We start from the raw sequence: 26734 nt of genomic DNA on the forward strand, positions 1-26734 counted from the left end.
GCGCGCCTGGGGGGAGGGGCGCGCGCGCCAGACGACGGGCCGGGGGAGCCCTCGGGAGCCACAATAGGCCAGACGGCGCGCGCGTCCCCGAGGGGCTAGGAGCCGCGAGGCGGCGGCCGGCCCGCGGGCGCGGTGCTGCTGCTGGCCCCGTTCCCCTACCCCCCGCCCCTCCGCCCTCGCTCTGCCCCGGGCGGCCGGAGACGGCGGCGGCGTCTGCGGGAAGCCGTGTGTCTCCGCAGTGACGTGGGCGGGCCGAGGACTCGGTGACGTCAGAGGACTGTGTGTAGCGATGTGTGTGGGGTTCGGAGCAGCGCCGGCACAGCCGAGGGGAGCGGGCGAGCGGCGGCGGTGGCGGCGGCGGGCACAGGTGCGGCCTCGGCTCGCTGGGGGGACGCGGCGGGAGGCAAGGGACGCGCGGCCCCCTGGGCGCCCGACGGCAGCGCCGGGGGTAGTGGGGAGTTAACAAAGCTCGTCGGGCTTCCTGGGGCGCGGAGGCCGGAGTCGGGGGTGCGGATGCGCGGGTCACGGGTGGGGTCGGAGCCCGGGGGGGGGGCGGCGCGGGGCGGGTGTCTCACGGCGTATCCTGTCTCGCTGATGCCGGGTGGTGGGCAGGGGCAGGGCGCTGCACTTGACCGGAGCCGTCGGGACCCGGGAGACCTGGGCGCCCGTCCCCGCCCCCCCTGGACCCCCGCCCCCCCGCCGCCTGTCTGCGCTGCGCGGGGATGCCCCGGGCTCGACCCGGTTGGTCGGCGCCCAGCGGCTGGGGGATCCCGGCAGGACTCCCCAGCCGCCCCTCTCTCTTCTGGCCCCGGGCGGGCGAGGGAGGTGCAGCCTTAGGGGTGCTGAGGGTAACGCCGAGAACTTCCCGGGGAGAGGGTGCACGGGGGATTTCCAGTCTTCCCAGCGGCCCACTCAGCGGGGTGGTGTGAGGAGGGCACTGGGGGTGTTCCGAGACCGCGGGGGGGGGCTCCTTTTCCTCCACTTCCCACGACCCTCTGGCACGCCCCGAGGCGTCCTGGGTCTTCCTCCCCACCCCCCCGCCGCCTCCTCGGGTTTGAGATGGGTGGGTGGCTTAGCGTGGGCCGAGGATTTCAGGGTTTGGGGGCTTCCCCATTCTAGGTCTTGCCTCCTCTCCTCTTCCTTGGCCAGCGTTGGCTGAGGTGTTTCTGTGGTGGGCGAAATCAGTACGTTGGCTAGTGGCCTTGGTCCTTAACCCTTTAGGTCTGTTTTAAGGTAAATTGCTCGCAGTTTGGGAGGCTAAAATTTCTATTTATTGGATTCCTTTTGGAATTTCTCTCAAGAAGGAAGTGGAAGAAGAATCTTTTCTTTTTTTCCCTCTTCCTCCATTTGCATTCTTTGTGAGGTCTGTCTGCCTTGTGCTTTTTGTCCCGGATTAGTCTTGTTCAAGGATGGAGATTCCCAGGAGTGGAGTCTGTAGCTTTTGGCTTCCATTAAGCAAATTCTCTAACCCTTTAAAGGGAAAGTTAATTTTTGCCTACAGTCATTCCAGAAAAGTAGCCTACACTGACTAGATGAATTGTGCACTTAAGAGTGTAACTTACATATGGTAGGTATGTTAACTAGTATCTGATTTTTTTGGATAAAACTGGTGGGTTTTTTTTTTTAATTGAGAGATGAAGTAATAGGTGATTTTAGCTAAAATGGCATAACTGAGAAAACCTTTAGTATTGAGTTTTGGGTGAGATGATCTCTTTAAGGTTCTTCTTGTTCTAAGTAGGAGTAGCCCTCTCCGTTTTGAGGGATATTATTGCAACCTTTACCCATTCTCCCAATTGCTTTCCTATTTAAATGAAGGTACTTCTAGTTAACTGGTATTAGATTTAAAGGAATCACTCAAGTGTCACCTTTGGTAAAGTGAACTCAGTTTAAGATTAAGAAACTATTTTCAAACTGACCCTTTGGGCTCTGGAGCAAATTCAAATGTAACTCTCCCCCAACCCCCTTCTCTTCCAGATTAATTAAAAGAAGAATGAACAGTAATCCTGAAGATAACTGGGCAGTTTTTCTTTAGGTTTCATTTTTAATTGTAGAAGTTCAAGTGGAGTCAGAGGCTCTTCTTAACTGGTGTGAGGATTTATACAAGCCTTCATTTTGTCCACACAGACCAACAGATCATCATTTTTAGAGAAGATACTTTTTTCCCTCCTTTTTTGGTGTCCTTGGTGCCAAATACTAAATTTGGGTGCATAATTTTGACTCAAGTAATTGCATAAACTTTCTGCGTGTTGTGCTTAAAACCAAACCAAACTGTTGCGTTGAACTTGGACATCTTGAATTGAGAGAACTGGTAACTTTATTTTAATACGTATATTTGAAGAACTTAAGAAAACAAAGGCTTCCTCGGAGGTGTGCCTCTTAAAATTATTTTCTGTGTTATTAGACAATAAGAAATTTTATAGCACTTGCAGTGAAATTATACTTAAGAGTATAAGCAGAACCAAAACAAAGTTGCAAAATCTATTGAGTAGTTTAGGGAGATCTCTCTTTGGAAATTTAAATTTTCTGTGACAGTAAGTTACCATAAGTATTGGTATACATTGTGTTTCTCTCTTCAAATAAGCAACTAGATAACAATGCAAATCTCAGACTTACTTATTTAACACAATAGTTTTTAGCAATGGAAAACCTACAGACAAATTTTTCCTTGGTTCAGGGCTCAAATAAAAAACTGAACGGGATGGGAGATGATGGCAGCCCTCCAGTGAAAAAAATGATGACAGACATTCATGCAAATGGAAAAATGATGATAAACAAGATGCCAACAGTAAAGAAGGAACACTTGGACGACTATGAAGCGCCAATGGAAACTGATGAAGAGCACGTCAAGAGAACCTGTGCCTCTGTGCCTGAACCTTTACATTTAAATCCCAGTTTGAAACACACTTTGGCACAATTCCATTTAAGTAGCCAGAGCTCTCTGGGTGGACCAGCAGCATTTTCCGCTCGGTATTCCCAAGAAAGCATGTCACCTACTGTATTTTTGCCTCTTCCATCTCCTCAGGTTCTTCCTGGTCCACTGCTCATCCCTTCTGATAGCTCCACAGAACTCACCCAGACTGTGTTGGAAGGGGAGTCTATTTCTTGTTTTCAGGTTGGAGGAGAAAAGAGACTCTGTTTGCCCCAAGTCCTAAATTCTGTTCTCCGAGAATTTTCACTCCAACAAATAAATACAGTATGTGATGAATTGTACATCTATTGTTCAAGGTGTACATCAGACCAGCTTCATATCTTAAAGGTCCTGGGAATACTTCCATTCAATGCCCCGTCCTGTGGGCTGATCACATTAACTGATGCACAAAGACTGTGTAATGCTTTATTGCGGCCACGCACTTTTCCTCAAAATGGTAGTATACTTCCTGCTAAAAGCTCATTGGCCCAGTTGAAGGAAACTGGCAGTGCCTTTGAAGTGGAACATGAATGCTTAGGCAAATGTCAGGGTTTATTTGCACCCCAATTTTATGTTCAGCCAGATGCCCCGTGTATTCAGTGTCTGGAGTGCTGTGGAATGTTTGCGCCCCAGACATTTGTGATGCATTCTCACAGATCACCCGACAAAAGGACTTGTCACTGGGGCTTTGAATCAGCCAAATGGCATTGCTATCTTCACGTGAACCAAAAATACTTAGGGACGCCTGAAGAAAAGAAACTGAAGGTAATTTTAGAAGAAATGAAGGAGAAATTTAGCATGAGAAATGGGAAGAGGACTCAATCCAAGGCAAGTTTTTTTTTTTTTAATAGCAATTTTGAATAACGGTAATGGTTTACTTTGAAATTAAAAGTCTATTTAGAATATAACTGTTAAGAAACTATTACTGCTCATGCAACAGCAGCAAAAACTCATCTAAATAATATGTTATGTTTGTATTACACGTTTTAGGCTATAAAGTGCTTTCCTGTATGTGTTCTCATTTGATCTTCCAAACAACCTAGTGAGAGAAGTGGGATTATTCCCATTTTAGAGATAAAGAGAATGAGGCTCAGAGAGATCAAGTGGCTTTCCCAAGATTATATAGCCAGGGAGTGGAGGATTTGGGGCTTCTTTCTCAAGCCATGTCCTCGTTTTCACACATCTTGCTTTTTGATGACTAAATCAGTTGTTTTCCTAGGACTCAAGATAATTTACACTTTGGTGTTATCTCTATTTGCAAATGATACAATAGCTAGCCAAAACAACTCTGGTGGTGGGCTCCAAACAGCTTTTTTCAAAGGTATATTTAGGATTTCTGACATTGTTTCTGTAATTGAATATTCAGACTTGATCAGTACTGGAGACAAATGCAAAAGACAGATCTATCTGAAGACTTCGTGATTCTAGCCGCCAAGAATTTTTTTTAAAGAGAGGAATAATTTAAAAAAATTATGACAGAACAAAGATTATTTTATTTTTTATTGTTTAACATTTTTTAAAAATTTATTTATTTAATTTATTTATTTTTGGCTGCATTGGGTCTTCATTGCTGCACGCAGGCTTTCTCTAGTTGCAGCGAGCAGGGGCTACTCTTCCTTGCGGTGCGCGGGCTTCTCATTGCGGTGGCTTCTCTTGTTGCGGAGCACGGGCTCTAGGTGCCTGGGCTTCAGTAGTTGTGGTGCGCGGGCTTAGTAGTTGCGGTTCATGGGCTCTAGAACGCAGGCTCAGTAGTTGTGGTGCACGGGCTTAGCTGCTCCGCTGCATGTGGGATCTTCCCGGACCAGGGCTCGAATCTGTATCCCTGCATTGGCAGGCGGATTCTTAACCACTGCACCACCAGGGAAGCCCAAGATTATTTTAGATTAAATAAATATTAATATAAAAACGTCTCAGCAAAGAGATTTTAAACTTATTATTTTCCCACTGCATTATCTGGTAGGCTAAACTAGTTCATTCTAAGAGTTTGAATGGCTGGCTAATAGATAAGATTTAGGCTGTTAAATATTCAGTTTGTTGATCTGGTTTTTAAATATTTTCCTACTTGATTAAAATCAGTATAATAGCTAACACTAAGTGTTTAAAATGTGGCAAGCATTGAACAGTTTTACACGTATAATTTTATTTGATTGGTACCACAAAAGATTGGCCATGTTTCATCTTAAGAATCTAATTTTTCCACTATTAATTAGCTTTTATTCCTTGAAATATCTCTGCTCTTCCTACTTCACAGAAGTATTAAATGACTGAAGTTTATTTACAGCAAGATTAGAGCTTGGGTAAGAAACTAAGGTTTGGTGGCCTGTGCTTTAAACCTTTCAGGTTTTGGGGGAAATTTAGTTACAGTGTAGTTTTAAGACAGTGATTTGCTTCTGAAGCCCAATGAAGATAATTTCAGACTTGAATTCAGGGTAGTTTGCTACTTGCTGATTCCAAAGGGTCAGTACTTCTTGGAAATTCCTTGCCTGTGGCTACTAGATAAGTTTATATTGTTTAACTGATTTTAAAACAGAATTGACTTCAAGCCAGTTCTCACATTGTTGGACATGCTTACAGCTGGCCTGGTCCCATGCTGAAAATTGTGTTTAGAATTGTCTGTATTCTCAAAATGTGGAATGCCCCTTTTGATATTTATGATATCTTGCCCTAACCTAACTAGGACTCTTACATGTCCATAGGTGGCCACATTATTTGCCAGATATTCTTGGTCCAATCTTGATTGCTCTGACATAAGCATTTTTGGGATAAATTACTTTGCCTAATATTCCTGCTCTGTGTTTGTGAGAAAAAATATCTGAGAACCATGATAAAGGTTAAAAAAAAAAAGATGATGAATTTACTTAACTGAAACTGAATGTGCTAGGGTTTGGTTAAAATTGAAACTGTCCTTCATCAGGATGTAGTCATTTATTGTCTCAGAATTTATTAATTTGAATTCAGTTTTTATTTGGGGAAGCTGTGAGATTTTTTCCCCATCTTTTTACTATGTTATGTTTTGCAGTATTTGCTACAGTGTTTCTGGTGTATTCTGTTATTTTTTCCAATTTTACGTGAATTTTTAAGCAATTTAAGGGAATTTGAAAATTTCCAGTAATCAGACCTTTAAGAAAGAAGTTTTGGGGGAGTTCATGTGTAGTAATACATGCTGCCACTTCACATTTTGAAAATTTACTCCTCAAAACTTGGTGAAGTAATTCTCTTTTGAAGTTGAGATGAGAAACCGGTGGGTTCAGATGGGTCACATGCTTCTGGTTGTATAACTGGTAAGTGGTAGAATCAGGAGTTGAATGCAGGTCTTCTGACTTGAAGTCTGGTAATTTTCACTACTTTTCCCATAAGCAAACTCAGTAGCAGAAACTGAATTTTGAGAAACATTAACTTTTCTTATCAACTTACCTTAGTATAATGGTTCTTAAGCTCTCTATTAACTTGTATGTAGACTAAGGTATTTTACTGGGAAGGGGGCAAGGAGATAGTCCTTGGCTGGGGAACATTTTTCATTATCTTCTGTGAGTCACTGAATTGGTTGCCCAACAAACCAAACACATCCAGAGGAAGCTCATTAAAAAAAGCCAAAACAGGCTTTTTTAAAAAAAAATTAAAGCATATACTAAATATATTAACCTCTTATCTAAAGGTCCTTATGTTTAGTGTGAACACTAATGTAATTGGGTATGTTTAGTTAATGTAGTCAGAGTAGTTTTTTGGATTTTAAAAAACCCCTCAAACTCAGTAGGCAATTGTTTGAAACGTAGCAACTGTTAAATTATTTCTAAGGATGGAAATTATATTAGTGATGGTCACCAAACTATTTGCATAACTAAAAACTATTTACTTTGCATAGTTAGGAGCTATATTTAGATGGGAGAAATAAGTGGTAGAAGGTCAGTGTTCTAAGTGAAGAGCTGACTATTCTTTGCAGACACCGGAGGTATAGTATTTTGAACTCTTTCTCACTCAGGTCACCACAAGAAATAATACTTGATTTTTAGATCTGCCTAGGTTGCTTTGCAAAGTGGTGTTATCAAAACTGTCTCTTCATATCATTTGAGTTTTTTATGTTTTTATTAGAAAAATGATTGCATTTTATAGTGCACAAATATATGGAAGAATATCATATTATTGATTCTTTTCCATATCTCCAGTGGGTATTATTTATTTGATCTAATTCTGATTTTGTTGAATCTTAGTTTCTATCTGTGGAAAAAAGGTTTGCCAAGCAAACTGATCATTTGTAAGTAAAATTTGAAGGGTGATGTTTCCTTGAGATTATTTTCAAGCACATTAGAAAAACCTATTTGTAGTCAACTGATAAGATCATTATAGGTGATTCTTTGCTGTTACAGCATGTGGCTGACAGTCTCCAGTTCACTAAGTAAAGATGGTTTATGCCTTTATAATTTTTTAGGAGTTAAAATTTAGATTTCTAACGTTTAGACTTGACTACTGTTAGGTAAGTGAAATAATATAGTTTTTACTTTGCTTAGGGAAAAAACCCTATGGATTATCTGTGATGCAAGTAGATTACCTAAAGATATCAACTTAAAAGCTTTCCTCTTAAAGCCTATTAAACATTTCACTTTTTTTAGTTTTGCATTTTTCTTACAGTTCATTTCTGCGAGGTCATTGGCAATAATGATAATCCTACAAAAAATTTCTCCCCTCTTGTAAGCTATTATACTTTTGTTTAGGAAGTGTGTTTCTTAGTACAAACCTAAGTGAGGTAAAGAAATACACTAGAGAGGATGGGTAACTACAAAGAGTAGTGTTGGGACAAAATGTGTACCAGTAATAATTGTGGTAGATTTGATGGTAATTTGTTACATCAGAGGCAGAGTTTGCATTTTATGATTAGCATAAATTTTTATTAAGTGGCGATAAGGTCAGAATCAAATGAAGTATTTGTGCTCATATAAGGGACGAGTATGAATATTTTTGTCTAACTTTCTAAAATTAACAACTGTCTTAATGAGTTTTGAGGCTATCTTTTTTCCTGTTTTCCCAGAATTTAGTTTACTGCTTGGCAGGTCAAAGTTACTCAGTGAAAAAGAAAAAAAAATTTAAACTGAATAAATTTTTGGGAGACAATGCTCCATTGTATTTTAGAATATTGGGGATTTTTTTGGAAAAATTATGGTTTAACCCTTAATAAACTTATATAATTTGCAAATAAACTGTTGAATAAGACAACTGATCAAATGAGAGAATGGATGTAAAAGTATTTTGGAAGTTAAGAGTCTAGAAATATCAGATGGTACTTCAAACTATTATTGAAATATTTACTAATATGTATTTCAGGATTTTTCCTTTCCCCAAACATTTTCTTGATTTATCTGAAGATATTTCTAAGTAAGATAACTGAGTGTTGGACTCAGCTGTATCTCACTTTTAGTTGTTTGTACACAGTAATTATACTAGTTGGATATTTGTTTATTTATCAAAATGAAGTATGCAAGAAGAAGGTACAAAACAAGTTTGTTATAAAATATGTTATAAGAAGGAAATTTCAGTGAAATCTTTAGAATGGCTTTGGGAATAGTGCCCCCTTATGGTTTAGGAAATATAGAGTCTGTATTCATTTTATCATTAAAAAATGGTAGAACATTTAAAAATGTTAGTGTTTAAAAAAAGGCTTCTGATAAAAAGCTTTATCCTTTTGGTTGGAGAAATGGGAAAAGAATTAAGAAACTTCAAGGAAGAAAAGAAAAAGGATAGGCCTGAATCAGTACATAGTTAGCCAGTAGTGTTCTCAAACCTATGCATATGTTATAATTTATACCACTTGGAGAACAAGGAAGAAAGCAAGAATTGGATTAATTTCAATGCCTTTAGAATTCTGGGAGTAGAGAGTGTGGAGCCAGAACTCAATTTGTTGAAGTAAAGAGGTAGAACTAGTTTGGGAATCGTTTTGGTAATAGCTTGAACCTTTATTTTGTCCATGCATAAAATTTGGTCTGTTGAGGTTTCATATACGTTACATATACATTAAAATAATGTAAGGATTTTATTTGACTAAAAAGGCATAAAGAATATATAATTTAAGGTGTGGTTTGGTTCCATCACTAAATAAAATATTACAGCACCGTGCTAGGCAGAAAGAGAAATGAATAGGAAAGATTTAAAGTTAGTTTAAAACTCATTTTGATTCCTAGACTTAGAAATGGGTCACAGAAATATGTATGTAAAGACTAGTTGGAGGCTCCCTAGGGCAGGAATTCATCTTGTAGTTTCTAAACCTAGAATGTGATGGATGCTTAACAAAAGTTTGGATACAACTGAAATGAAGAGTCTTAGTAGCCCTAGAAAGCTACCAGTGATTTTTAAGGAGGAAAAGAGGTTAGTTTTAAAGCAAAGCAGCATTTTGTTTTTATTTGTGGTATTGAATTTATTTTGAGATTTCTAATAGCCTTAAAAGTGCATATTTTGTTTCTCTTATGGGGACAAGGAATACAAAAGTTAAACTTACTAAAGACCATTTTGGTACATAATACTACAGCTTTTATTCCATTTTGAAAAATTTTTTTGGTGTGATTATGAAAGCAATATAGGCCCATTAGAGTAAATCCTAAAAAAAGTACAAAGAAGAAAACAGAATTTCCTCATAATTTCACCATGGAGTGATAACCACCATTGGAATTTATTCCTTTACGTACATAATGCTTTGTAAATCTGTGCAAAAGCATCTGTAGAGTGCACATGTTATTAATTTAAGACCTAATTGTTGAAATAATACATTAGGACAAACTTTAGGACATGTACTTAGAGCAGTGTTTATCAAATTGCAATTTGTCACCCATGCAGCCTTTCTCATCTGGGGTTCTATGAGAGGAGAATTAAGCCATAGAAAGGATGGTATATAGTACCTTTCTAAGTCCTTCGGAGAGAAGTTAATTTAATGCATACCATTGGAAGCTTTGCAGAGTTTGGGCTTAATTTTCTTGAGAACCTCAGTTGAGAAGGGTGAGGGGGATATCAAAGAAGTCAATTTACTGGGTCACCAGCATTTTAAAAATACATGAAATAGAGTAAAATTTTTAAAAATGCAATATATTGCACATAGTAAAATTAATTTACATTTTGATATTGTCAATTTACATTACTTGAAGGCCAAAATAATCTGAGATAATTTTTAAAAAGCATCTATGCTGAAATGGGATAGAAAAGCAAAGCCTTACGTGTATATAGATTAAAGCTTTTCTTTAAAATTAATTTATTTTTGGCTGCGTTGGGTCTTTGTTGCTGGGTGCAGGCTTTCTCTAGTTGCGGTGAGCGGGGGCTACTCTTCGTTGCGGTGCGCGGGCTTCTCATTGTGGTGGCTTCTCTTGTTGTGGAGCACGGGCTCTAGGCACACAGGCTTCAGGAGTTGTGGCATGCAGGCTCAGTAGTTGTGGCACGCAGGCTCAGTAGTTGTGGCGCACGGGCTTAGTTGCTCCGCGGCACATGGGATCCTCCCGGAACAGGGCTTGAACCCGTGTGTCCTGCGTTGGCAGGCGGATTCTTAACCACTGCACCACCAGGGAAGCCCTATAAAACTTTTTATAACAGATATTTTAGTGAAAAGATGTATATGACATGGAAATTTTCAAATAATTGCAATATTAAGTGGATTGGACACCATAGAATTCCAGTGTAAAGAAATTATTTTTAAAGTCCCAGAAATTATTTTTAAAGTCCCAGAAATTAACAGGATTTTTATCAGTTTGTTCTGTTTCCTTTAAGTTTTTTTTTAAAATAAATTTATTTATTTTATTTATTTATTTTTGGCTTCATTGGGTCTTCGTTGCTGCACATGGGCTTTCTCTAGTTGCGGCAAATTCGTGGTGTGCAGGCTTCTCATTGCGGTGGCTTGTCCTTGCGGAGCATGGGCTCTAGGCATGCGGGCTTCAGTAGTTGTGGCATGCGGGCTCAGTAGTTGTGGCTCGTGGGCTCTAGAGTGCAGGCTCAGTAGTTGTGGCGCCTGGGCTTAGTTGCTCCACAGCATGTGGGATCTTCCTGGACCAGGGTTATGAACCCTTGTCCCCTGCATTGGCAGGCGGATTCTTAACCACTGCGCCACCAGGGAAGCCTTGTTTCCTTTAAGTTTAAGGGAGGAATATCGTTCTACTGACTTTTACATGGCTTTGTTTCCATGAAGGATTTAAGAAGAGAGTTGCACATTATAAGAATGTGAGCCTTTGCTTTTCCTGTGAGAGTTTTTAAGCACCTTAAACCTAAAGTTGGCTTTGTGAGGTAGATATGATTCTGCAGTGTGGAGGAGCAACAGACATTGTTGTGATTTCTGCAGATCCATCTTTGATAAGTTAGTGGAAGTGCTTAGACCATATTGTTCCGGTTTTGCATTAGGTTGATTAATTCTAATAATTACAATGAAACGAGGCACAAAACTAAGCCTTAAAATCTCATAAGTAGCTATTTGCTACCTTGTAACACTATTCCTGTTTCAGTTGCTGAAACACTCATTCACAACCTGTTGGAAGTATTGAGGAAACCTGATCCTATTCTGAGAGATTCAGTTTCTTTCAGTAGGAGTTGTTGGCAGCTGTCTGGTAGGGTGTCTTTTGTGTCCTTCTGAAATCATTTATGGACCACTTGAATGTCTTAGTATTATACACAGTAAAAGGAACCTGGCAGGTATATTGGCTTTATAGCTAAGGAGTTGTTGCTTAACTATGTGTTTGGTCATGTGTTTACTAAGGTTGCTAACGATTTATGTTTGGTTTGTACAAAGTAATGTGTATTTAATATGCATTATATTTTACTTTTTATGTAAGCACATCATTATAGGAGATAGACTATGAAATTTATCAGTCTACTAGTCCTTCATATGCTTACTGGCTTATAAATACCAAAATGTAAAAATTAATCTTTGTCTTTCTAAATTCTATTTTAAAAAATATTTTTAAAAGATTTAATTCTGATTTTTTGAGGGGAATTTTTGAAATCCCATCAATACTTTGAGATATTGTCTTGATTTCTTTAGTTCATCAATGTTTGTCATTAGTCCTTAAAGATCATAATATTAATCTGACACTGTAATTAGAAACTAAAGTGCCACCCAAAATCAAAGTTTATTATTGAAGATAAATCTGGGAATTTTAAAGCATTTTGATTTTTGTTTTTTGGGGTTTTTTTTTAGTGCAAATTGGAATGTTAGTATACAAAGGGTGCTGAGTGGGTGGAATTGCTTTTGTAACTAGAAAGTGGTGACAAATGCTTATTGGTCTTTTTGTAAATGAAATCAAGTTCTCTAAACTATTTGTCATTGTGAGGCTAATAAGCATGGTACCAAAATACAATGATTCTTTATTAGGAAACCTGATTATTAAAGGGTCATGTGTACATAACACAGTAAGTTGAAATTTAGAGAAACTTGCATAAAACATTTCCTAATTTTTACTTAAAGTTAACTTCTATACATTTTGGGCTTATTTAAATTTTGCTTTCATAGACGTTATTTGTTGTTTTACGACTTAGAGAAAGAACTTTTGGAATGAAATCATATGTCTGAAATTTTTCTTATATGTTTCAGATGAGGATGCCATCTGTTCATTTTGTGGTAGATAATTATGGGGAAGTTGGGCAATAGAAGTATTTTAAAATCTTAAGGCTCTAACTTAAGCTACTAAGTGATCTACTTCTCTTCTTTGCCAAGTAATGTAATGTATTCTATTTTAATGTTTAAGTACACGAAGGGAATTAAGTTATTCTCATATTGAAAGGTAAAAGAAAAGGCAATAGATGTGTGTATCTTGTTGTCTCATTTTTATTCCTGATCAGTAGTAGCATTATTGCTGTGCCATTTAATTATATTGTTATTTTTTTGAAGACCTAATTTGTATGTTGCCACAAATGCAGAATAGATGAGAAAATCTGGCATGCCCGTGAATGTTCTGTTGTATAATATGTGCTTTTCGTAATTGTGTTTAACATGCAGTTAGGATAATTTGTTATAAATGTGTTTATGGCTTACCACAGCATATTAGGTAAAATTAACTCCCAACATTTTATCATGGTTAGTGTTGTGCATTTCCCCATCATTTATATTATTTAATTTGTAGATCTGATCTCTAAAAATACAACCCAGAGACTGTTAGGATTGTTGGTACTTCATTGAACAGAAGGGTGTTAAATGTGAAAGAGACTATCTTGTGAGTTTCGTGGTAGCAGATTAACCTTAAAAAAGGCCACCCTGGGAATTAATGAGCTACACTGTCATTCAGAATTCATTCAACAAGTATTTATTGAGTCCCTACTACATGCCAGGCATGGTGCTAGGTACTGAAAATACAAAAGTGATTAAGACAGTACTTGACCTCAAGCTGCTGTTTAAGCAGAGGCCGAATAGCCACTCGTCAGGGATTTTGTATAGGGAGTTCAGACATTACCTAGAGGACTGCACTAAGCGATCTTTAAGGAAGGTTTTTTTTAATAACCCCTCCTCTATGACTCTCTTCATGTGTTGGTGCAAGAATAGGAAACAAAATAAAGGTCAGAAACTGGAGAGGAATGGATGTTTAAATAGAAAGAATGTGCTAGCAATTATTTAAGGTGGCATTTGAAGTTTAGAGACATCATAGAAACAAAGCTATACTGAGTTTGGATCATGAATAAAGTAAAACTTATACAAATCAAGCTGTAGAGTTTTAAAATGAACTTGATCAAAATTGAATCAGATTTGAAGTCAAGATCTCTGGCTGAAGAAGTTTAGAATTTGTTATTCTGAAGATTTGACATTCCAGTTATCTGTAATAGGGAAAACTTTAAAATATATAAATCAATTTTAGTAATTTTAATTAAAAAAATCTGGAAACAGTTGATTTCTTGGGCAGTACATCCAGAATTGTCTCAGTTATAAAACTGATTTAAAGTGGAGCTTTCCATATTTTCTAAATAGTGAGTTTAACAAATAACTTCTAAAACTGAAATTCTCATTTAATTTGAGCCAATCTTATATTTCATCGATTTGTTAGAGTGAGCTTATCCCCGCTCATTAACACCTCTTTTATCACAGTGTTGGGGTGAAAAATGTTCTGCCTAAGTGAGTTTTCTAGATGATGAAACTACTCTTCTCAGCACTGTGTCTTTTTAAAAACTTTAACCTTTTTTTAAATGAATTCTAAAATGTCTTAAATAGTTTTCAGTCTTTCTAAATGGTATGTGTATGGTATATATATATGTATATGGTATACTAATAAATATAAGTATAAATATCGACTATAACTATGTCATGTTGACTCAAGACTTCTTAAACATCAGTTACTCTGTTGTGATAAGGGTAGGGAACAATTGAGATGTATTAAATTATTTGCCCTGGCCTATGTGTGATAAAGCCCTCAGATTGTCTTGCTTTTCGAATCAGTTTTTGTGTTCGTGTCTTGTAATTCTCGTCTCTCCCTAGGCTGTCAGCTGGCACCTGGTATCTATCATTTAGTATTTCTGTTGCCAGCAGTCAGTTCCCTTTCTAATTTATGGTAGAACTAAGCTATAGGCTGAGAAACTGTGTAAACAAATGATTGATTTATTTTATAAATAAGCAGTTGATTTTGCCCCAGATTCTGAACTTTAGAATACTTGATCAGGATTGTGAGGTTTTGAAACAAATTCTACTCTTATAGAGTCTAGAGGCCCTCACTGAATACTCACCTCTTAAATCCTTTCGAAATGCTGTTCTTTTCGCTATAATCTTGTGCTCTTGTTAGTCTTTCAAATTCCTTGCCCAGTAATTCTTAACAAAACATTGATCTCCTACCAATATGTGTGTGTGTGTCGGGGGAGGGGAGACAAAATATAAAACAAACCAAATGAGGAAGTTAGTAACCACAGGTTATTTATTCTTTTCTATCTCAGTTTCTGAACCTCAGTTTTCTGAGCTGTAAAATGGAGATAATTATACCTACTTAATGAGGTATTCATTAGAACTAAGCAGGATATAAAGTTCTTATCATGAACTTTGAGGTAGCCAGTTATCTTCTTCTCTTACTTTATTTACAGGTAGAGTTCATCCTTCAGGGCTAAAAGGAGCTTTTCATATTTATGAGAAAATGTGGTTTACTGATAAGTGTTAGCAGACACAGTGGTTTTAAAGTTTGGCAAAATATTGCTGTAGAATGTTATCTAATATAATATGCTAAGAAATACTATAGGGATGGGGGGTATATTCTAGGTAATTGTAACAGCGAGAAGAATCAGAACTTACCAATGCTGCACATTTGCAGAGTACTATTATTTAAAATGGATTTTTAAAATAGATTCCATAAGTATGATATTTGATGAAATCATTCTGGTAGTCCATGTTAACATACATGCTAAAACTGTTCTTGTGATGGGACAGTTCATGTCTCTTTTGGTTTTAAGTGACTAGACATGGTACTTTAAGGAAAGACTGCCTTATTAGAAGATGATTCTTAAATAACATAATTCTTTACTAGTCAGTGTTCTCCGGAGGCAGCCTATGGCTCTGTCAAGTAGATACATAAAATTACCCATCACATCCTCCTTCAATAAACTTTTCCCCTTCCACATTTTTCTACAGATAGATACACCACCAGGAATGGAATTACAGTCATGGTATCCAGTTATAAAGCAGGAAGGTGACCATGTTTCTCAGACACATTCATTTCTACACCCCAGGTGAGTGGATATGGGCTCATTCATTCATTCATTCAACATCTATACATCAGGTACTATTCTAGGCCCTGGGAATTCATTTTATAGTTTTAGGGTTTTTTTGCTAATCAATGAAATGAATTATAAATAGTGTTGAGTATTTGAATTAACCTTTCCTGTGTGTTTCTATGTGTTTTTTTTCCCCTAGAAATAGGTCATTTCTTTTTTTCCCTAAAGTGAAAAAAATGGAAGTTTTCTTTTTATTGCCTTACTTCCCTTCAAGAAGTAAACCAACTCTTCAAGAGTGTGGTGTGCAACTTTGATATTTTAAAACGAAACTTTTTTGAAACTTAGAGGATTTCATAGTAGCCACACCCCTCAAAATCAATTTTCATATTTTCAATAAAAATGCACCTTAGATTACAGTTTTTATTTATAAAACCTAGATTTTTATCTGCTACTGTACATATTTATCTCGCCAAGCACAGTGATAAAGAATCTCAATCTTACTTACATTTATATAGTTCCTTCTATTCCTATTACATTTGAAGTAAGTTTTTGGGCAGTAATAAACCTGTCAGTTTTCTTAGCAGAATACTGAGTTTTCATTCTCAGAATTCATGTGATTGGTAAAGAGGAACTATATAGGTGTCCTGTACAAGGAAAATGTGATACGAGACAAGATTATTTAGAGTTCAGAAGATGAAGTGTTAGGTCAGTTAAATGGTTGCATCTTTTGGCTAAAGGTTAAGCAGATTATAGTTAATCATATGGCACTTAAATATCTAGCTCAAATTTTGTTCCATGAGTCTCTCAGATAATCTCCTGAACAATTTTATATGAACTTTGAGTAAAATTGGTAGTTATCCCTTTGATCTTAGTTTTGCACAATTTATTATTGCTGTTTTATCAAATAAGTAAGAAATGCTAAAGTGTTTTCAGAAGATTGCTCTGTGGGGTTTGATCCAAGGAGGACTGCCCAGTAGCTGGGCAGCGTTCAGAATGCTGGTTCTCTCCCTGAGAAGGGAGAAGGGCCCTGGGAGCTCTTTGTTGGGGCTGTGATGAGTCAGGGCATAGCCTTGCAGTGTGGGACTGAATCAGTCTCACCACAATAAAGAACAAGGATTCCTTGGTTTGGAGGGGTGGCAGACAAGGAAATAGTCCTCCAGAGTAGTGTATAGTCTGTTTTCTTTCGGCATAAACCTTAACTACTCAGGGCTGTTGAACTGCTCTGTAAAGTACTTCATGGTTTTAGTTCTCATGTGGTTTTGAGGGAAGGAGAAGAGACTGATTTTCCAGTATCTTTTTAAGTGCTTAGAAACTACTTTTTGTAAAATAACAAAAATAACCTCATAATTTTGCTCTTTCTGCCTCAACTACTTACTTTTTCAAGAATTCCTTTCTATGACCCTTATTTTCTGAGTTGTTCTGTTATCTGGTTTGATTAAAAAAAAATTGTTTAACCATAGAAATTGATGTAATATATTTTGCTTTTTACCTAAATGTAATATGTATCTTCTTTTGCCATTCTTTGTTTTCAGCTACTACTTATACATGTGTGATAAAGTGGTTGCCCCAAATGTGTCGCTTACTTCGGCTGTATCCCAGCCTAAAGAGGTCACAAAGACAGAGGCAAGTAGATCTATACCAAGACAGTCAGAGAAGCCTCACAGTAGTGGGAAACATCAAAAAATAGTGTCTTATCCAGATGTTTCACTGGAAGAACAGGAGAAAATGGATCTGAAAACAAGTAGAGAATTATATAACCGCTTAGGTAAGTATTCAGAAATTATCTTTTTAAAATCAAATATCTAATAAACATATTCAGCATTTTCAAAGAGGATTTCTATTTAAGAGAATTTTCCAGATAATGGAAGCTTTTATCTTAAAAAAAAAAATACCACCTTTCAAAACTCTTGAGTGACTACTTAGACCCTCAGTTGTTCTGCTTATCTAGAATGGTGATAGCTATAGAGGCTAATGAGCTAGAAAATAGACTACATGGCTGCATATTGCAAGTGACTTTTGTCTAATTATTTTTTCTTCTTCCTGCCTTTTCTTTACTGTCAGATTTCTTAAAAGGTCCTTATTTTTCTTTCTAATTTGCTGTGAACTGAGAAACCTTTTAACTAATAATGTGAAAAGTATATGATAATCTATAAAAATATTGAATCAACTTTGTTATACACCTGAAACTAATATAATATTGTAAATCAACTATACTTTAATTAAAAAAAAAAGTGTATGTAAGAGTAGTTAGGTATAGGACTCAGAGACACTTAGTCATGGAATAAGCAAGGTCTGAAAACTCATAGCTGTGGGAGCCAGGCAGATGGCATAAATGCAGAATGCTGGCTGGACATTAAAAAAAACTGCATAGTTACAGTGCCTTTTAAAATACCGTGGACCAGACAAGACATGTCTGCTCACATGCTGCCTGTGTTACCCTCTCCATAGATGCAGAGCTTTGCTTGCAGCTTAGGCAAGTGTGACAGTTCTTCTCAGCTTTCTCAGAGCAGTCTAAGAGTCCTCTAGTTATCTGTTTTCATAGATAATTGAGATTCTTCAGGAGTTTTTGTACTGTAATTTTGAGATTTTTAAAACTCAGTTTTCCTTGGATTTAAATATGGCAAACAATAATTAGTAATGTATTAATACCATTATACCATGTTTGCATTATATTTCCCAAATTATTTAATTCTAGAGACTTTAAAAAAATTGTTGAGATGTAATTCATGTTCCTTAAAATTTACCCTTTTAGAGTATATGATTCAGTGGCTTTTAGTAAATTCACAAAGTTGTGCAATGATTACAACTATTTAATTTCAGAACATTTCATCACCCTAAAAAGGAACCCTGTAATCCAGTAGAAGTTACTCTTCATTCTTCCCTTTCACCAGGCTCTGTCAGCCATCAATCTATTTTCTGTTTTTATGGATTTGCCTATTCTGGACATTTCATGTAAAAGGGATCCTACAACATATGGCCTTTTGTTGTCCAGCTTCTTCCACCAAGGATATTTTCTGAGTCCATATTATAGCATGTATTAGTACTTCTTCCCTTTTTATGGCTTAATAACATTCTATTATATGGACGGATAATACCCCATTTTGTTTATTCATTCATCTGTTGATGGACATTTGGATGTGTCCACTTTTTGGCTATTATGACTAATGCTGTTATGAACACTTACGCACAAGTTTTAATGTGAACGTATGTTTTCATTTCACTTGGCTATATATTTTGGAGTGGAATTGCTGGGTCAAATGGTAACTCTGTGTTTAATATCTTGAGGGACTGCCAAACTTTTCAAAGCAGCTGCACCATTTTCATTTCCAGCAGCGGCTTTTGAGGACTCCGATTTCTGCACATCTTTGCCAACACTTGTTATTGTTTGTCTTTTGATTATAGCCATCCTAGCGGTTGTGAAATGATATCTCATAGTTTTGATTTGCAATTCTCCAATGACTAATGATACTGAGTATCTTTTCATGTTTTTATTGGACATTGCAAATCTTTGGAGAAGTGCCTGTTGAGATCCTTTGCCTATTTTTAAATTGGGTTGTCTCTTTACAACTGAATTGTAAGAGTTCTTTGTACATTATGGTACTAGACCCTTATCAGATATAGGATTTGCCATTCTGTCAGTTGTCTTTTTACTTTCTTGGTAGTGTCCTTTGAAACACAAATTTTAAATTCTGATGAAGTCCAATTTATTGTTTCTTTCATTGCTTACTTTAGGTGTCATGTCTAAGAAACCATTGCCTAATCCAGTTAAGAGTTTTAGCTCTTACATTTAAGTCCATGATCCATTTTGAGTTAATTTTTATATAAGGTGTGAAGTTCAACCTCATTCTTTGTATATGGATACAGTTGTCCCAACACTGTTGAAAAGAATACTCTTTCCTGATTGAATTGTTTTGGCACCCTTGTTGAAAACCAGTTGCCCATAAAAGTATGGGTTTGTTTCTGGACTCAGTCTTTATGCCAGTACTGCACACAATTTTGATTTCTGTAGCTTTGTAATAAGCTTTGAAATTGGGGATTGTGAGTCCTCCAACTTTGTTATTCTTTTTCAAGATTGTTTTGGCTATTTTGGTTTCCTTTTATTTCCATATGAATTTTAGAATCAGCTTGTCAATTTCTGCCACAAAGCCAGTTGAAGTTTTGATAGGGGTTGCATTGAAAAAGTAGATCATTTTGGGGAGTAGTATCATTTATTGTAGTCCATTTGGGCTGCTGTAACAAAAATAACATAGACTGGGTGGCTTATACCACAAACATTTACTTTTCAACGTTCTAGAGGCTGGGAAATCCAACATCAAGGCACTAGCAGATTTGGTCTGGCAAGGGCTTGCTTCCTGGTTCATAGATGGCCATCTTCTCACTGTGTACTCCAATGGTGGGAGAGCTCTCTGGAGTCTCTTTTATAAGGGCATAAATCCCATCAATGGGGGCTCTACCCTTATGACCTAATTACCTCCTGAAAGCCCCATTTCCTAATACCATTGCATTGGGGGGCTAGGATTTCAACATATGAATTTTGGAGGTCACTGACATTCAGATCATGATATCATCTTAACAATATTAAGTCTTCCAATCCATAAACATGGGATGGCTTTCCATTTATTTAGGCCTTTTATTTCTTTCAATAATGTTTTGTAGTTTTCATTTTACAAGTTTTATACTATTTTGTGAAGTTTATCCCTAAGTATCTTATTATTTTTTATTTCATTTGTAAATTAAATTGTTTTCTTAATTTCATTTATGGATTGTTCCAGTGACTTTTTAACAGAGTGATATTCATACTTTGTTACTTCATTTTTGCCTTTCAAAGATCCATCAGTCTCGAATAATTCTGCAAGCAAAAAGAAACCTGAGCCTACCACTTGCAACTTAGCCAGAGACACAAGCAAGGCGGGAATTGACCGTGATGCTGCAGCTTCGTCTCCACTTCTCGTCAAGGATGTCATTTGTGAGGATGATAAGGGAAAAATCATGGAAGAAGTAATGAGAACTTATGTAAAACAACAGGAAAAACTGAACTCAATTTTGCAGAAGAAGCAACAACTTCAGATGGTAAAATTGTTATCTAAATGATAGTCCATTGTGAAAAGATACTTTTGCATATTCTTAAGGGAAGTCAAGATGAGATGCTGTTAAATGTATTTAAGATTATTCAGTTGTACATTTATAAGAAAGATTAATATACTTTAAAATTTTTAGAGAAGATAGTTTTCAAGATAATTACTTATGTATAGAATTGATATGACAGCTGAATTTTAGATATGTTCTGTCCTGTTTTTTCCTGAATTGAAAATTCTAATGTGATGGAAATAAAGTAAAAATTATATTGTGATTCTTTAAATTACAGGAAGTTGAAATGTTGAGTAGTTCAAAAGCTATGAAGGAACTCACTGAAGAACAGCAGAATTTACAGAAAGAGCTTGAATCTTTGCAGAATGAACATGCTCAAAGAATGGAAGAATTTTATGTTGAACAGAAAGACTTAGAGAAAAAATTAGAGCAGGTAATGAAGCAAAAATGTACCTGTGACTCAAATTTAGAAAAAGATAAAGAGGCTGAATATGCAGCACAGGTAAGAATTACACAGTTTGTATAGTGTTGCCCTTTCAGTGTGGAAATTGAAGCCGTTATTTTAATTTCATTAAAGAAATTACTTTATGTTAAGCTCGTTTCATTTAGACTAGATTTCAGAATAGACAGTTCTGTTAAACACAACTTTATATCATCCAAGATGATTTTTTGACCTTGATTGCTTTATTACTTTAAACTTATCAGGTTTCTGTAGTTTAGTTGTCCAAATTGCTAATCTCTAGCTATCTGAATATCAGAGGTTATGTTATTTTAATGTAGTATATGGGCTTTCAAATCAAGGAATTAACAAACATGAACTGTTGCCCACTATGTTCACAGCACTCGGGCAAAAATGAATAGTAGCTCACAACTTGGGGAAGATGAACAAATAACTCTTAACCTGAGCCAGCTGTGATGAGAGGTATACTGAAGTGTAGGGCATAATGAAAGTGTTCTAGGTGTTCAGTTCTCTTGACCTTTTGTTTCACCTTCATTTTAAGGTCATGTCAAAGTCTGATTAATAGTATTAGATATTCAAGAGATGCATGCATGAAATAGTTCATTTTTGTAATAAGTAATTTGAAAGGAGGTCTTTGCCATGATGTGAGGAGTAAGTGGAAAAACAAAACTGAATGAAAACTGACACAGTCTTCTAAATCACACAGCTGGCAGAACTGAGACAGAGATTGGACCATGCCGAGGCTGATAGGCAAGAACTCCAGGATGAACTCAGACAGGAACGGGAGGCAAGACAGAAGTTAGAGATGATGATAAAAGAGCTAAAGCTGCAAATTTTGAAATCATCGAAGACTGCTAAAGAATAGAAACCTTTGAAGAGATTCATCTGTGTGTTCCCAACAGGGTTTATTTTTGTTTGTTTGCTTTGGTAATTGAATTATGAACAATTTATCTGCATGAAAATAACTAGGCATTGTATCCATTTGTAGATCAGAGAAAGTGAAGAGATTATATATTAGTATATAAATTTTACATTTTCCAAATGAATGAAAATGTATGTTTCTTTGTACTTTTTTTTCAACCAGCTTAGTAACAGTACTTTACGGTTTCAACTATTAGATAATCTGCCTATATTTCTAATGCAATTTAACAGTTGCATACTTTTTAAAAGCTGCATTGTGTGATAGAAAATAGTTTTGATCAATTTTGTTATCCATATTTTAGATTCAATTTTAGATACAATGGTGGCTTCATATTTCATATATAGAGCTACTCAAGGAGTTGAATCTCCATTTTTTTTCATGAACACAATCTCCTTTCTAAGTTAATATAGTATACTCATTATTATAATCAAAATTTGCTTCTATTTTGTTCATATTGTGGAATGAATTTCCACCAGTTCTCTTCTATTTAATATCTCCTAAGAGACATTTTGTCAATAGAGGAATTTCATTGATGAGGTTATAGCACACCCCACGGGGAAGGATAACATGCTTTCTTATACACTGCTGCTAAACATAAGAAGCGGTTATAATTAGATTTTCTGTTTAAATGTGGTTATATTTAGAAAAAATTTTTATGCAGCAACTTTAGAAGAGGGAATAAAATGAAATAATTTTTGAACTTTTGTTTATGTTGTTAATAGTGTTGTGAAAATATTAACGTACTTGAGAAAAATTGATACCATTGATGTACATCAGTTTCCATACAATCCATAATCCTCCTGTACAGTTTTTATATGTAGTTGTGGGTCTTACTGAAATTTATATAATGGATTTGTTTTCCTTAATGGATTTATTTTCCTTTAAATTGTAAAATATTAAACACTTTGAAGGTTATTTTGGACTTTTGTATGTTTAAATGTTAAGTCTTACCAAAATGTGCACGAATGGACCATTTTCAGTTACTATTTAATATCAAGATCAGGAATTTGCAGTCAACTGGTAGTGTATGATAGGTTAATATAGGGAAGTTTAGTTATCTGCTACTAAAAGGTTTTTAGATGATTTTTAGAAGACAGGAATTCCGTAGTTTGGGGGAGGGGCAACTTCTTCTGCACTTTTCTTTTTTTTTTTTGCACAGAAAATCCTGTCATTCTGTAATGGCAAATTTCATATTAGTTAATTCTTGGCTTAAAAGATACTAGGTAAAATTCTTAGTATGCATTTTTTAAAGAAAGTTTCCTGAAGCTACCATTAATCAACATTATTATCCCATGAATTTTATGTTTATGTTCTCGTGTAAGGTACTGTATGAAATTAACTTGAGAGCTAAGTTTATTTTTTAAATATATCAGCTAAGGTTAAGGTTATTTACTATTCCCATCTTAGACGATAGATACTTGGTATAGAACTTCAAAAATAAGTAGGTTATCATTTAACCAGTTATTTTCATATTTTGCTTAATGGTACTTATATATCCTAAAAGAATTTTTGTACTTCCCAAAGTATAGTTTCTTTACTAGAGTATGGTCTAAATGTGTATTTTCTATTTTCCATTTAACTTTTACTATATTAAACCTGCAATTAATTTGTTGACTCTTGTTCCCCTTTAAGGAGGAATGCATGTTAAAGTGACATACAGGAACAAATATTAAAAATGACATACCCTCCTAATACCTTTTCTTTATCTGGAGAAAGAAAAATCACAAATACATTTTATGATACTGTTTCATTTTAGTTGTGTGTTAGTTGTGTCACAGCTAAGCTTTTTGGGAGGTATAATTCAGGCCCCTATAATTTCATTTATTTTTCTAATTCACTCAAAATCTACTTATGTTACTTAGTTAAATGGTAAGCTTACTTAAGTTTCAACTCAAAACTTCTAAAACAAATTGCCTAATCTTTGAAATATGTTATTTAAAAGTTCTAAGCAATGCTTAATCACCTTTAAATTATCATAAACTCTTAATTTAGAGTTGAGTAAAGAGCTATTTTTTCTAGTTCTTCACATAAGGGAAACTTGCCACATGAAATTGTATAGTTTTCATTTTCCAGAAGATACACTGATGTGCCATCAGTTTCTGTCTGACTTCTTTGAAAATGTTTATTTAGTCAATTGTAAATAGTATGCCTATTATAGTTAAAAGTAATTTCAAGTTAAACTGTACAACATAGCTTGAAAATATAGAGACTCTGTAATACTCTACAAGTGGCCTCTGCTAAAAATATCCATATAATTATTCTTCTATTTTTGCATGCTCATTTTGTGTGTTGGTTGCTAGCTTAAAGTTTGTTTCAGTGTTAGTTTTTGTGTGCCAATTCATCAGGCAAGCGGATTTTCCCGCAGATGTCATAATATTTTTCTTTTTAGGAAAAATATAAAAATATTTACTTTAAAAAGCTGCGTTAAAGGAACGGCCTATCAAAAGTGCTAGAGCATCTTTAAAAGGAAGAAAAGATAGAATGTTAGTTTACTGTGTGATGAGTAATGTTTAATTTGGGTGATGATAGTTTCTATACTCTAAACTTTATGAGAAAACGGTACCAAATCTATAGTAAATGTAAAACCTGCTGTCATTGAGGAAGCTCTAAACAACCCTGATTTCACAAATGCAACTTGTAACACTAGGAAAGGCTTTGACCAACAACGTAAGTTTGGCTTGTGCTTTAGTTTTGTAAAGCATATTCTTTTGCTTGAATTTCTGTGTCCAGGAGAGTCAGGATGTTTTATGGTTCTTGAACTAATTTTATAACATATTTAATATATTACCAGTTGAGCTATAAAATCATTTGTACATATTGAATTGAAAACCAGTTACTAAAGTAGGTATAATAGACTGAGTACAATGATACTTGCAGGTTATCCATATAGTTTAGAAGACATGACAGAACAACCATGTTATTTGCACATCTATGGCTTCTGTTTGAAGGAAAGTAAAATGATAAAGAAACTTGAGTAATATGAAACATGCTCAAGGTTATTTCCCTAAAAGTAATAGGAAAGCTGGTGCTGAAGGTTTTTTATCAGTATCTAAAATTTTCTTCCCAATGACTTATGTTTTGATTGCTTAGGGAAGAATCCTCATTTTTATTTGCTCTTACACATTTAATCTGCACGACAGGATATTAAAAATTAATAGAATGAAAAGTTGTGCTCATACTGTACGTCTGTTTCTGTGCTTGAAACTACTTGTTAGTTTTTATTGAGCTGCCAGCAATAAGGGACGCATTACTGCTGTATTATACATCGTGGGGTTGAATAACTTAAACAGCTTAAAATTTTTTTCTAGTGTAAGACACTTAAGGATTTCCATTATTGGAAGAAATTCGTATGGGTATTCTATATTGCATCTTGTTTAAAAGGACAGTCTCTTTTTTTTCTTTCGTAAAATCTTTCCATTTTAATTGGCTTCTAAACTATAATGCATAATGCAATTTGGAGCCTGTTGTTTAGTGATAGAATTAAATGTCTTATATAGTGCTACTGTGTTTGAATTAAATTGAACAAATGTAAAAACCGACATTTTAAAAATTAAGCCCAGAAAACAAAATAGTGTATTAAGTTAGTTGAATGTAAGAGAAATTCGTAAGATTTTTTTTTCTTCAATATAAATACCTCACTTGAAAATAAAGCACAGCATACTTAAAGTAGTTCTAGTAAAAAAAAAAAAAATCCTACTAAAAGAATTGCTAAATCTTGAACAACTCTTGGGGAATTATAGTTTGGGAGAAATAAAATATACTTGCTTTTAACCATTCTGTTAGAAGTATTTATTTGTCCTGATAATTTTAAGCCAACACAGTAGTCTTAAATTATTTCTGAAGTTCTAATCTGTGAAGGCAGTAAATGAAAGATCTGTTATGCAACTGTTGAAACAAATTGTTGACTACATTGACCATAATTCAATTTAAAATCTTGCCAATGATGTACAGTTTTATGGTTAAAATTGCTGTGGTTGGTTGTATTACATGACACACAAAACTGTCCTCTACCTCACGTGAAATAAATATTTTATATGGTTTTACTATAAAACAAGACTCATCTATCTGGTCACTTAGTTTACAAATTTTGAATTATATTTATTGAAACATGACATACTGTGCTCTTAGCTTATACCTCAACTGTATTTTGTGCTGTTCTCCATTTTCATGCCTTGTAAATAACTTGTATAGATTGTGGATTAAATTCCAAATAAAAACTTTTAATGCCAATGTAATTGATTCAAGCTTTCTTGGTATCCTGTGTGAGTTCAGTGTTCTTGTTTCTTAAGATTGACATTTTCTCCTTTTGTTCTTTAAAGTCTATTCATTACACAGCAAATAACTAACTTGAGAAACTTTTTAAATTGTAAAATGTGAAATTTTATGTAATATTTTATGTGATGAACATAGCATTTTGTGATTATTCTCTTTCAGGATACTTGGACTCTTGCTTTAACATCTTTTCCTCACCTCCACTTCTGGTATTAGTTATCAATTACTGCATAACAAACTATTCCGAAGTCTAGCAGCTTAAAACAACGTATCTCACACAGTATCTGAGGGTCAGAAATCCAAGAGCAGTTTAGTTGAATGTGATGGCTCAGGAGCTGTTAGAAAGGTGCTTTAATGATGTTACCTGTGGCTGAAGTCTTATGAGAGCTTGACAGCTGTTGGATCTGCTTCCCAGCTCACTCAGGGCTATTGACAGGCAGTCAGTTCCTCA

General features: G+C 35.8%; 1 protein-coding gene across 6 annotated transcripts; it reads left to right on the forward strand.

Annotated features, from left to right (window-relative positions):
* On the forward strand, positions 1-26250 carry SKIL (SKI like proto-oncogene). 6 transcript variants are annotated; one of them, XM_036850411.1, is made up of 8 exons: positions 3-367; positions 1975-2367; positions 2675-3736; positions 15459-15556; positions 17074-17306; positions 20370-20611; positions 20907-21131; positions 21796-26250. In XM_036850411.1, the coding sequence occupies exons 3-8, from the start codon at positions 2699-2701 to the stop codon at positions 21952-21954; spliced, it is 1995 nt and encodes a 664-aa protein (XP_036706306.1). In that variant the 5' UTR covers positions 3-367; positions 1975-2367; positions 2675-2698; the 3' UTR covers positions 21955-26250. The 6 variants fall into 6 exon arrangements, with proteins under 6 accessions (XP_036706304.1, XP_036706306.1, XP_036706305.1 ...); XM_036850409.1 differs by lacking the exon at positions 1975-2367 and having other exon boundaries at positions 1-367; positions 20907-21062; XM_036850410.1 differs by having other exon boundaries at positions 1975-3736.
* The last annotated feature ends 484 nt before the right edge of the window (positions 26251-26734 follow it).

Source organism: Balaenoptera musculus, chromosome 4 (genome assembly GCF_009873245.2).
Source record: "Balaenoptera musculus isolate JJ_BM4_2016_0621 chromosome 4, mBalMus1.pri.v3, whole genome shotgun sequence".
Taxonomy (NCBI): Eukaryota; Metazoa; Chordata; class Mammalia; order Artiodactyla; family Balaenopteridae; genus Balaenoptera; species Balaenoptera musculus.